The sequence below is a fragment of the Mastigoproctus giganteus genome, chromosome 13 (genome assembly GCF_048544385.1).
Source record: "Mastigoproctus giganteus isolate SK-2022 chromosome 13, ASM4854438v1, whole genome shotgun sequence".
Classification (NCBI taxonomy): Eukaryota; Metazoa; Arthropoda; class Arachnida; order Uropygi; family Thelyphonidae; genus Mastigoproctus; species Mastigoproctus giganteus.
In genome coordinates, this window is record NC_143587.1 from 91,237,091 (window position 1) to 91,249,585 (window position 12,495).

Genomic DNA, 12,495 nt, shown 5'->3' on the forward strand with positions numbered 1-12,495 from the left:
CTCCGGGGATATGCGGTGGTCATGGGCTTGAACCCTGGTCTAATCAAGAAGAGTGTGCTACACACTGCTGCTCCTGCACACCTGGCTATGGATGCACCAGGATGTTAATGTAACCCAAGGCTTCCTGGTATGAGATTGCTAAAGTCTAAGTTAGGGAGAAATTCTGGAGCTAAATATATTGGTATTCTTTTAGCCAGTAATGAAATAATTTAATTTAATTTACTTAAATTTCAGGACTGACTGTAAGAATAAATTTATGAATAAGGTTACCCATAGAAACTAACAAACTGCTAAAACTCCAGCTAAACAAATTTAGTTACAAATTAAGTACTCTAATACTCGCATCTTAACTCACAATTTTCTTCTGGGTTGATATTTATGGTTGTTTTTGGGGTTCCCTTTTTCCTGTGTTTGCATTGGGCCTCCATCTGTTCTTTTCCTAACTGAGGGGCTTCTAAGTGTTCTTTCTTGCTTCAATAAGTGTCTTAGTAATATATATATTGGTTTTCCAGAAAGACATTTCTCCTTAAAAAGACTGAGGTATTTTCTTTAAAGTGCACTCCTTTCTATTTATAGACAGACTCATTTTATAGACACACAAGAATCATTTTATATTATATATAAAATGATTCTTGAAATGTTCTCCTCTTGTATGCCTGATCTGAAAAAAGGACAGCAGCTGTGTTGAAATGCATGGAGGACTGGATCTAACCCAAACACAGCAGGAAAAGACAGAGGAGCCAAAATCAAACATAAATATCAACTCATAAGCCAAAAGTATAACAGTATTTGATTACTCCATTATATCATTACTCCAAGTACTGCATTATTTTCCCTGGACAACTAAGAGGTCTATAATTATTTCTATCACCCTTTAAACCCCCTTTGTGAATTTGAGATACATTTGCACATCTCCAGTCCACGGAGACCTCCCCTGAATCTAAGGATGCTCTCATAATTATGGCTAAGGGGTTGCTAACTTCCCTCGCTGCCTCCTTCAATATAACTGGATAGATTCCATCCACCCCAGGTGCCTTTTTTATGTTTAACTTGAGCAATTTCTCCTCCACTTGCTCTCTGTTATTACAAAATCATTTAGCTCCCTTTTAGAATTTAGTAAACTTCTGTCTTCCCCTTCCTTACAGAATTCCTCGTGTGAATGTAGATGCAAAATACTTGTTCAGTTTGTCAGCTATCTGAGCAGGCTCATTAACAGTCGAACAATCAATATCAGGTGGACCAATCTGATTCATACCCTTCCTTCTAGAGTTTACATAGGTAAAGAAGTCTTTGTTGTTTTTCTTTGCATCCTTTACCAAGGATTTCTTGTAAACAGCCTTTGCTTGCCTAACCTCCTTTGTGAATTGATTACAGACTAGCTTATATCTGCCATAGGCTTCTGTGTCACCTGATATTTATATGCATCCCACACATTTTTCTTCTCTGCCATGAGCCTCATTAGTTCATCTGACATCTATTTACGTCTAAATCTTGAACAGTATGTCTTAATTGGTATGAAAAGACTAGTATGATTATGATTAAAGAGGCTGTGCACTCTGGATGAAAAGACTAACAGCTTCCAAGATTAATTCCTTGAAGTCTTCCCATTTAGAATTTGCTGTTTAACAGTATCAGTTGATCCCACTGTATAGAATTTAAAAACTGTATGAGAACACTGTGTCAACTTTATGAAAGCAAAAACCCTTCCCTTTACCCCCTGATGGTAGTTACAGTAAATCCTACATCTTTAAGTAAATCCTACATCAGTACACTGTGATTACTGTCAAGTGGTGGTTCCTTTATCTACAAATTCGTAATGCATGAATAATCACTGCTCATAATCAGATCAAGAGTATTAGTCCCTCTGGTTGCCCCTCAAACATGTTGCTATAGAAAACAATCCTCAAATAAATTCACAAAAGTCTTGCTAGCGTGCAAGTGACCAACCCACAAGTTCCAGTCAATATCTGGAAAGTTAAAATCCCCTATTACAAGACATTCTGATTTACTAGCACACTATATTTCTCTGCACAACTGTTTGTTGTACTCATCAGAGCCATTATGCTTACAACACACTGCTACTCTCCTTTTCCCTTTCCGAGTGCTTATGTCACACCAAACTGACTCAACATTGCACTGTCCACCCATACCAAATGGATGCACTTCCTTAGATTTTGTATTTCTTAACTAACAGCATAACCCCTCCTCCTTTCCTACCCTGTCTATCCTTTCTGTACACACTGTACTCCCCAAATTCTAATTCTACACTGCTTATATCTTTGTGACACCATATCTCTGATATCCCAACAATAATTACCTTTGATGCCTTGAACAGCACTTCAAATTCATCCAATTTATTTACTATACTTCTAGCATTGGTGTACATGCACCTGTTCTTACTCTTAGCTAACCTAACACAACCCATGTATTTACTTGTTCCATGATGACCCCCAGCAGCTCTTGAAATCCACAGCAACTTGCTCTAGGCTATTGCTATTTGTTACAAACTAAAATGATGCTTTGCACTAACTTGTTCATCTAGTGAATTTCCTGTAATCTGCTTTTAGCCCTAAACCCCTTTTTAGGTATATCAGACTTAATGTCTAACTTTGCAAATTATACAAAGGTTGGCAGGATGATTAATGACAGTAATCAAGGTAAGCTATTGCAACAATATCTAGGAAAATTAGGCAGATGGGCTGAGAAATTGGCAGTTGAAGTTAATGAGGATAAATGCATGGTTCTGCATATGGGTAGTAGTAATCTTAGATTAACATAAACTGTGGGGAATTACACTGAGAGTAGTGGTAAATGAAAAAGGTCTGAGGATAATTTGCAATCAGATATAAAGTTCTCTGAGCAGCACTGACAAACTCTCAGGACAGCTTATGTGTTTTAGTCAATGATATACAAGGACTTTGCTAGCAGGGATAAGGAGGTGATTATCCGATTGTACAAGGCAATAGTTAGGCTGCATACAGGTCTGAAGGGCTCATTAGGAAGGATTAGGCCTGACGTAGCCGAGTGGTCAGGAGCGAGAGTGCATAGCACGCGTTCCTTGAGTGGACCGGGATTCAAGCCCGTGACTACTAAATATGATAAATATTTGTATTGACAATTCGTTGTGAACTCTACTGACTTGGTTGTCGTGCCGGAGTATAAACAGAAAATTTATTTTTTTATTTATATACAGCTGCTGGAATGGGTGCAGAGAAGGGCAATGAGATTCATGATGGTAACAAAAGGTAGTCTTACCAAGAAGGATTGAGTTCTTCAAATTGCAGTGTCTGGAGACTAGGCACATGCGATATGATCTGATTGAGGTGTTTAAGGCTTTGAATTGATTGAGCAAGCTCAAGGCTGATGGCATTCTTCCTCTAACTCACACTACGCACACACACACACACACATGAGGAGGCATAAATTCAAATTGAGGAAAGGTAGTTGAGGGATAGATGTGCAGAAGCTTACCTTCATCCAGCAGGCGGTTGATCATTGGAACAAACTTAAATCTGTTGCTGTGGGAGTGGGTAGTTTGAATAAAATCAATGAAGAACTTGACAATTTATTGGAGGGGATGGACAGGTTATGTGGGAAGTTTCTTTTCTTTTTTTTTGGCTGATGCTTCCTTGGATTATATGCCACTTCTACTGCTACTACTACTACTACTAATAATAATAATAATAATAAGTAATGACTATCCTGATCACCATGTCAATCACTGGCATGGTGCCAAAGAGTCTCCACAAGAACCTAGCAGCAAATAGGCCTCCCAGAGAACATTACATGGAACTCAAGAAAGTCGCAATCCTGGACACTTGTAGGGACAGTAAGAGTAAGAGAGTTCCTTGGCCAAGTGCATGGGATGGTAAAAATCCCATAAAAAAAAGAGGATGAAAAGTTTTATAATAATAATAATAATAATATAATCAGATTTAAATATAATACTTTATGTTATGCAGATGTATTGTTTCAATTGCAGATATTAATATTATGCAATATCACAAATGGGAATCTCAATCATGGAAATTGATAAAGATCAGTGTAAAGTCAATTTAATATTTAAGTTTAAAAAAGGGAATCTGAAATAATGGAGAGAAGCATTCTGTTAGATGCTTTTAATCCCATTTTTATTCAATAGTAAGCACTCACATATTGGGATATTCTCCAATATTTTGCAAAGTGCAAAATACTGGAGAATATTTTGCACAGTGCAAAGTTTTACGTATTAAAAAGATTTATACAAATTTTATTTTGTGCACTGAATAAAAGAGTTTTCATACAGATTTGCCTTTTTTGCATTAACATGTCTGTCATATCACACACACATGTTAGTTCTCTATGAGAGGGTAAAAAAAAAAGCTCAATCTTACCAGGACAAGGATCAAGAAAGCAGGTCTGCCTTTCTATTGCTGCTTCAGGTGTACAAATTCGTCCGCCATTTGATGGAACTGGATTGTTACACGGTCTTTTCCGGTATCTTACACCATTATCGCAAGTAGCAGAACAGGGTTCCCATGCTTGCCATTCTCCCCATCCTCCATCCACTAGAATAAATATGTTACCCATTTTTACAAATAAAGATATTTAGCTATACATAGATAGTGAAAGTTCAAAACCACAAACCTAAATATTATTGTAAAAGAAAATTAAATATTCTTAGTCAAAATAATACATAACAACAGAATTTTTAACACTGATATACCCAGTATATCCAGGTCCAAATGTAATAGTAATAACAATAATCACTTTGAAAATGCAAGCTATCCCTGACAGAGAACCCCAGAGGGGGTTTACAACTAAGTAATAATCTAAAAAAATAATAATATATAGATGACAGAAGAGAGATTCACAGATTCATATCAGTGCTCACCTAGTTGGCATGGGCCAAGGTTGTAGTTACTGGGGCAGTTTCTTGGTGTTTTTCTGTATATACCATTTCTAGATCACATAACCACATCAAGACTATCCTGACTGATATTAGCCATATAATGATTGTCTTCTTGAGAATTAAAATTAAACTTTAAAATTAAATAAAACACTTTAACTCCACTTTTTAAAAAGCACCAATATGGTTTATTGACAATGTAATGTTCAGAGAACCCTTACATCCAGAATATTTAATATATTAAAATAACTGCTTATTTACAGACAATGTTTCTGAATCCACTTTGGGATTCTGGCATCAAATCATATCAAAAATGAATAAGGTTGCCTTCAAACAGAGATTAAAGGAAATGTTTCCTTTCTTCTCTGTTTGAAAGAACTCTGATCAATGATAACTTTCAATGTCATGCAATTACTTGATTTTATGTGATTAGCATTATCAGAGGCATATAATGCAAGAAAGCAAGCTTATGCAGCATCAGCCAAAAAAAAACCACTTCCACTTCACCCTTCTGTTCGTTCGAAATACCTGTCCAGCTGAGCCTTAAATTTATTTAGGCTATCAACTTCCACAACAAGGGATGGAAGTCTGTTCCACCAACCAACTACCCGCTGGCTAAAGACAAATTTCCGCACATCTACCCTATATCTGTCTTTCCTCAATTTGAATTTATGCCCTCTCAGGTGATTATTCTGAGCAAGAGGAAGACTCCCATCAGCAAGAGCATGCTCAAACCATTCAAGGCTTTATACACCTCTATCAGATCACCTCGCTGGTGCCTAATCTCCAGACACTGTATTTTCCAAAACTTAAGCCTTTCTTCGTAAGAGCACCCCTTTGTTCCATTCACTAATCTTGTTGCCCTTCTCTGTACTCGTTCCAGCAGCTCTACATCCTTCTTGAAATGAGGCCTCCAGACCTGTATACAGTACTCTAGGTGTCGCCTGACCATTGCCTTATAAAAGGGAATAATCACCTCCTTATTCCTGATAGAAAAATTCCTATATATCATTGACAATACACCATGAGGTACTCTTGCAGCCCATCTGCACTGCTAGTGAACTTCATATCTGCCTGCACAAACACCCCCAGGTCCCTTTCATTCTCTACCACTGTCAGTGTAGTACCACAGAATTGATACATTGCTCTGGGGTTGCTGTTTCCCATATGTAGTACTTTACATTTATCAATGTTAAACTTCATTTGCCACCTCTCAGCCCATCTGCTCAACCTTTCCAGATCCTGTTGGAGCAGCATAGTGTCAGTAGTAACCCTGGCAACCTTCGTATCGTCTGCAAACTTGGACATTAAGCTTGATATAATATCATCAATATCATTTATAAATACAGAAAACAATAATGGACCCAACACTGAACCCTGAGGGACTCCACTAATAACATTAGTCCACGATGAGCAGTGCCCATTGATTACCACTCTCTGCCTTCTCCCCTCAACCACCCCTTTATCCATAGCAGCAACTTGCCTCCAATGCCACACTGCTCCAATTTGTGCAGCAGTCTTCCATGTGCAACAGTATCAAAAGCCTTTCTAAGATCCAAGTATAAATATCAAAGTTATTCCCTGCATCCAGTTCTTTTGTGCCTGCATCATAGTATCCAATCAAAGTGGTCAGGCAAGACTTCCCATTAACAAAACCATGCTGTGTCCGAGCTATAACTGAAGTCTTGTCTAGATGATCCTGCAGTGCTTCTTTAACCAGTGACTCCGTTAATTTTCCTGGAACAGAAATTAAACTCATAGGTTTAACTTCTGTAGATAGTGAACCTGTAACTTTTAGATTAGATAGTGAACCTGTAACTTTTTTTTTTTTGATTCTTCATTCATATATTAGTAGTTGTTGAGAGCCAATTATACAGTATTACCATTTTTAACGATAGGGATGCATTCACTGAAATTTGATCAAATGTAGGGGAATTACTTGTTCATACCTAATCGCCACCAACTAAAAACGTTTGTCAGTTATGTTATAGTGAGTATCGTTTACAGAGGTAATGAACTGAAATTTAAGATTTAATAGTTTTATTTTAAAGTGCAATCTATTACATAAGAATATTAAAAAATAAATTTAATAAATATTAACAGCATTAAGTTTATCATAAATTATCGATTTCCTTAAATTAAATTTTGACATCAAATTACCCTGCAACAGGTGAGTTTTTGTAACTGAAAAACGTATGTATATTATTTATTTATAATAGTAATAAAAAATATTTTTTATATTCAGCCATGCCTAAAGACTTCCTGAAGCCATGCCCAGACTTACCGAAAAACAAAAAAGATTTTCTGGTGCGCAATATCGTAAAAAAAGAAAAGTAAAAGAAGAAGAAAATAAAAAATCAGAAGTAGCTTTTTTAAAATACTTTCAAAGTCTCGAAGGCCCGTCAACATTTGCAACGTGTCCATAGCAGAAAGTGGTTCGGGTTCTGACGAATAAAATTATGAAGACGACGACGAGAAAGAAAACGAAGGTCAAGATAGAAGTAGTGCTGAAACGCAAATAAAGGATATTGAAGTAGATTAAATAAGTGACGATCCCAGTATGTGGCCATTAAGGCTGTCTAATAAGTTAGTGCAACTTTTAATTCAAAATGAACCTATACAAGGAAAAAATATTAATTATCCTGTTGATGATAGCGGAAAAAAAAATTCCGATTCATATTACAAATGTACTTTACCTAATGGGGAAAAAACCTCAAGAAATTGGTTGGTCTACTCTATATCTCTGAATAATGTTTTTTGATTTCCCTGCAAACTTTTCGGTTTTCCCAAGGATTTGTTAGCTACAAATGGATTTTCACACTGCCAACATTTGTCCCAAGTTTTATCGAGACATGAAACGAATAAAACTAATATTAAAAATTATACTAAATGGATGGATCTTAGAAAAGCATTAGAAAACAAAACCACGATATATCACTGCGAGCAAGAAATTTTTAATTATGAAAAAATTCACTGGTATGAAGTAATAAAATGGATAATATATACAGCAATACCCCACAATGCACTGATAATTGGTACCAAAACTGTTCTGTGTTATGTGAAACCATGCTGATTGAGGTATAATTATAATGGGTTTTAATTGAATGCGTACCAGAGAAACAGTCTATAAACAAATTATAATAAATTTATAACCAATTTGCACTTGAATTTTAATCATGAAAAAATTCATTGGTATGAAGCAATAAAACGGATAATATATACAGTATATATTCAGCCCTTAGGGGAACGAGTAATATTTTGTTTGACTCAAATAATGGCAATTTTTTAAAAGCTATAGAAATGATTTCAAAATTTGATCCAACCATTTCACAACTTCAAAGAATACAAAATCCTCAAACATGTATGCCAACATATCTGGGTGACAAAATTCAGAATGAAATAATTTCATTAATTGCTACCCAAATTAAAGACTACATTTTGTTCATGGCAAAACAATGTAACTATTTTTCGATAATACAGTATTATATTCTATGCCTAATGTAAGCCATACAGAACAACTTACTATTATAATTAGATTTGTAAATTTAAATGAAGTTAACAAAAAAGTAGATATAAGAGAACACTTTTTAGGTTTTTCCCCTATAACAAATTCGACGGGAGAAGGGTTAAGTGCATTTACAAGTTTAATGAATTAGGCCTTGATATTAATATGCACGGGCAAGGTTATGACAACGGACCTAACACGAGGGGCAAACATAATGGTTTGCAAAGAAAAATTTTAAATATCAACCCCCCATGCTTTTTTTTTACCCTGCACGCAGTCTCAACCTGGTGGTTAATGATGCTGCTAAAATTAATGTTGAAACAGTAGATTTTTTTAAACTCAGTTCAAGAATTGTTTATATTTTTATTTTTGCCCACGCAACATTGGGAACATTTCGAAACATGTTTTGAAAAAACATGTTTCGAAATTACTAACCAGTAAGCAATACATGATGGGAAAGTCTATATATGCAATAAGGCCATTAAGACAAGAAATTGGCGAAATTTATGATGCCTTTTAGAAACAATGGAAGATAAGAATAAAGATGTTAAATCACAACACCAGTCAAAATGTTCAGCCTCGAAATTAAAATCATTTAAATTTATATGTTCAATAGTAATTTGGTACTAAATATTAAATAATGTGAATGCAGCAAATAAAACAATGCAAAATCCAAAACTGAATATAAATTCTTGGCTTGATCAATTAAATAATTTATCTAATTACTTACAAAGTATACAATCTGATAATGGATTTTTAGAGCTTTGAGATAAATCAAAATAGTTATTGGAAACCGAAACTAAATTTCCTGATGTCTCTCTTATATGCCAACGTAAAAATAAAATTCAATTTGAATCACTTGATTATGAAAATCCAGATGAAGGAATAAACGATGCACAGTTAAATTTTAAAATTCATTTTTATTTTTAAGACAGGTTTGATTTATTAAGAACACATAGTCATGATTTCAATTTTTTATATGACATACGGGATACAGGGTGACTCACTACCAGTGCGACAAACTTTCAGGAGGTGTAGGGGGCACAAAGACGAATCGGAATCACATAGCATTGCAGGGTCCGAAATGCCTTTGTCATGCAGTAGAGGACATTGAACTGGAGGTCGTGTGAACAGCGATCCCGCTGGAAGTCAGCATTTGCGAACCGGTTCCGAAGGCAGTAGGATGGACGAGTATTCAAACGTTGAACTGGCCGACATGCACCTCGCGTATGGAGCTGCGGACTGTAATGGGCGTGCCGCTCTGCGCTTGTACCAGAAACATTTCCCGCACAGGCATGCTCCTCATCATACGATTTTCGCACGTGTGCACAGAAGGTTACATGAGACTGGTTGTTTCACGAGAGGTACCATGAATCGAGAGCAAACGACAAGGATGTCAGACAATGAGGAGAATGTCCTACATCTTGCAGAAGGCAATCCGAGTACGAGTACTCGAGCGATAGGCCAACGATTGGGTATTTCCCAATCCACTGTATAGAGAATACTGTCAACAAACCAAATGAGTTCATACCAACTGCAATGCGTCCAATCTTTGGAGCCTGCGGATTATCCACTCCGGAGGACTTTTGCTACTTGGTTTCTTCAACAGAGTGCGGCAGACAGCGCATTTGCTGCATCCGTATTGTTCACAGATGAGGCAAGTTTCACAAGAGAGGGAACCTTCAATCAACATAACGCCCATTTGTGGGCTTTGGAGAACCCCCATGGTACGGGAACACATGCAACTCAACGCCGTTTCTCTGTCAATGTTTGGGCTGGCATTGTTGGAGACCACCTCATTTGACCGTACCTTCTGCCCCCTCGTCCGGACGGTAAGGCATACTTGATCTTTCTACACAAGTCCTGCCCAAACTTATCGAAGAAGCACATGTTCCTCAGTCGTTGCACCGCTCAATGTAGTTCCAGTATGATGGAGCTCCCCCACATTACACCAATGACGTCCGCCAACACCTAAATGTTACATTTGGACAGCATTGGATAAGTCGTGGTAGTCCGGTTCATTGGCCTGCTAGATCACCGGACCTATCATGCCTGGACTTCTTCTGCTGGGGTCAAATGAAGACATTGGTGTACGAGACCCCCGTTGATTCAGTTGAAGACCTCGTTGCTCGCATCTGTGTAGCTGCCAGGGAGATTTGAGACACGCCAGGAATCTTCCAGAATGTTAGGGATTCCATGCGGTGGTGCTGTGAAGCCTGTGTGACTGCTTCTGGTTGAACTTTCGAACACCTTCTGTAGCATGGCTTTTTGCCATGTAAAACTTGTCAATAAAATGATTTCTGTTACACTAACGAGTTGCTGTTTCTGTTCTTTTTCTTTGCTTCTTTGTTCATGCGACCTCCCGCATGACGAAGGCATTTCGGACCCTGCAATGCTATGCGATTCTGATTTGTCTTTGTGCCCCCCTATACCTCCTGCAAGTTTGTCGCACTGGTAGTGAATCACCCTGTATAATTTAAAGAATGTAACCGATCAAAAAATTCTAAAATGTTGTAAAGATTTGCAAAATAATGAGGACAAATGGGCCTGGGATCCATGGTGAAAGAAGTTTAAGTGTTAACCAGTAAAAATAATTTAATTACAAATAGTTTTTACTGGTTACCACTTAATCTTCTTTCATTTGCAAAATAAATTAACAGACGATATCGATGATAATGACATGACCGATGAATTAAAAGTACTTAACGGAAGTATTAGAGTATATTTTTGAAAATAATTTATGCACCACTTTTCCAAACGTAGTGGAAATACTCTAAGAATACTTACGTTGCCAGTGAGTGTATCTACTGGGGAAAGATCATTTTCAAAATTAAAAATTATCTTCATACTACAATGTCCGATAGAACACGATTTAGCTGAAAGTTTAGATTTGCACGATGTGATAAAAAAATTTTAAGAACTGAAAGCCCGAAAAGTTCGATTTATTTAATATCTAGTCATTTTATTTCAATTTATTTTAAAAGTTAAATATATAATAACACAGGAATTAAACTTTATACATGTAATTATGTTTAGTTATAAATAAAGGTTATTATTATTATTATATATTTTTATAACAGTTATTATTAATATCTGTTTCCATGATTTTTTTCCAACTAAGTGATATTATTTAAAACATACATATCAAATTTCGATAAAATTTATTCCATAAAGCTGTTTTAATTTTATGTTACCTTTTCATGTTCAAATATGTGTAGCATGAATAAAGCGTGATAAGGAAATAAAATAAAAAATATAAATATTATTTATAAATTCTAATATAGATAAAATATTATTACGAAAAATGTTATTTATTTTTTGGGGGGGAGGGGAATTACAATGTTCCGGGGTGGCATATTTTTACTTTGAACATGGGCGACCAATATATGCGACGTGGCCCTGCCTGTTGTAACAATAGTGATTATTATTATTATTATTATTATTATTATTAGCCATATGGTGCAAAGAAGCCTGAGGCTTATGCTGCACCAGCCAAAATAAAAAAAATTCCCAAATTACCCTGAGAGAGAGAGAAAGAGTCGGAAGTAGAAAGGAATCACCAAGAAAGAGAAGAATGATGATATCCAGCTCAGGACCCTGGGTACACCAAGCTCATAACTCACCAGATTTCTACCACTGGGAGTATTTACCTTACACTTCTGTACCATCTTGCCGTCATTGTTTTTGTATATTAGATCGATACGGAATAGCATAACATATATCTCGAACTTGACAGCATAAGGTATAACGTAAAACTAGATAACGTAAAAAGTAGCATTCTATTAGGAACCTGTCAGCTTGGTATAGTATTTTCAATTAATCAATTAAATTTATAAATCTTATTAATTTTTATTGTTAATTAATTTGTATTTAAAAGGAAATCATGCCCCAGACTAGAGGCAGCAAAGCAATGCACACAAAGTAGTGGAAGTGTTGTGGTTTGGAGGAGAACCACAGTGGGGGGCGATCCTCAAATGCATCACAGTCTAAAAAAATGTGCAAAACGTGACACGTTTGTGCAACTTTCTGGAACAGGACATGATCTAGCCTAGGAGAATGTCTTTATGTGCTAGGTGCAGATAATGTGAAGAAATTAGGCAGC

The 12,495-nt window shown here is 36.3% G+C and overlaps 1 protein-coding gene across 1 annotated transcript in view; it reads right to left on the minus strand.

The window, feature by feature from the left end:
* The window catches only part of LOC150076253 (coadhesin-like), a 270,840-nt gene that overhangs the window by 200,239 nt on the left and 58,106 nt on the right, over positions 1-12,495 (minus strand). Inside the window, exon 3 of the mRNA XM_090388126.1 lies at positions 4,374-4,547. Within this exon, the coding sequence (XP_090244252.1) occupies positions 4,374-4,547 (174 nt within the window). The remainder of the gene's footprint in view (positions 1-4,373; positions 4,548-12,495) is intronic.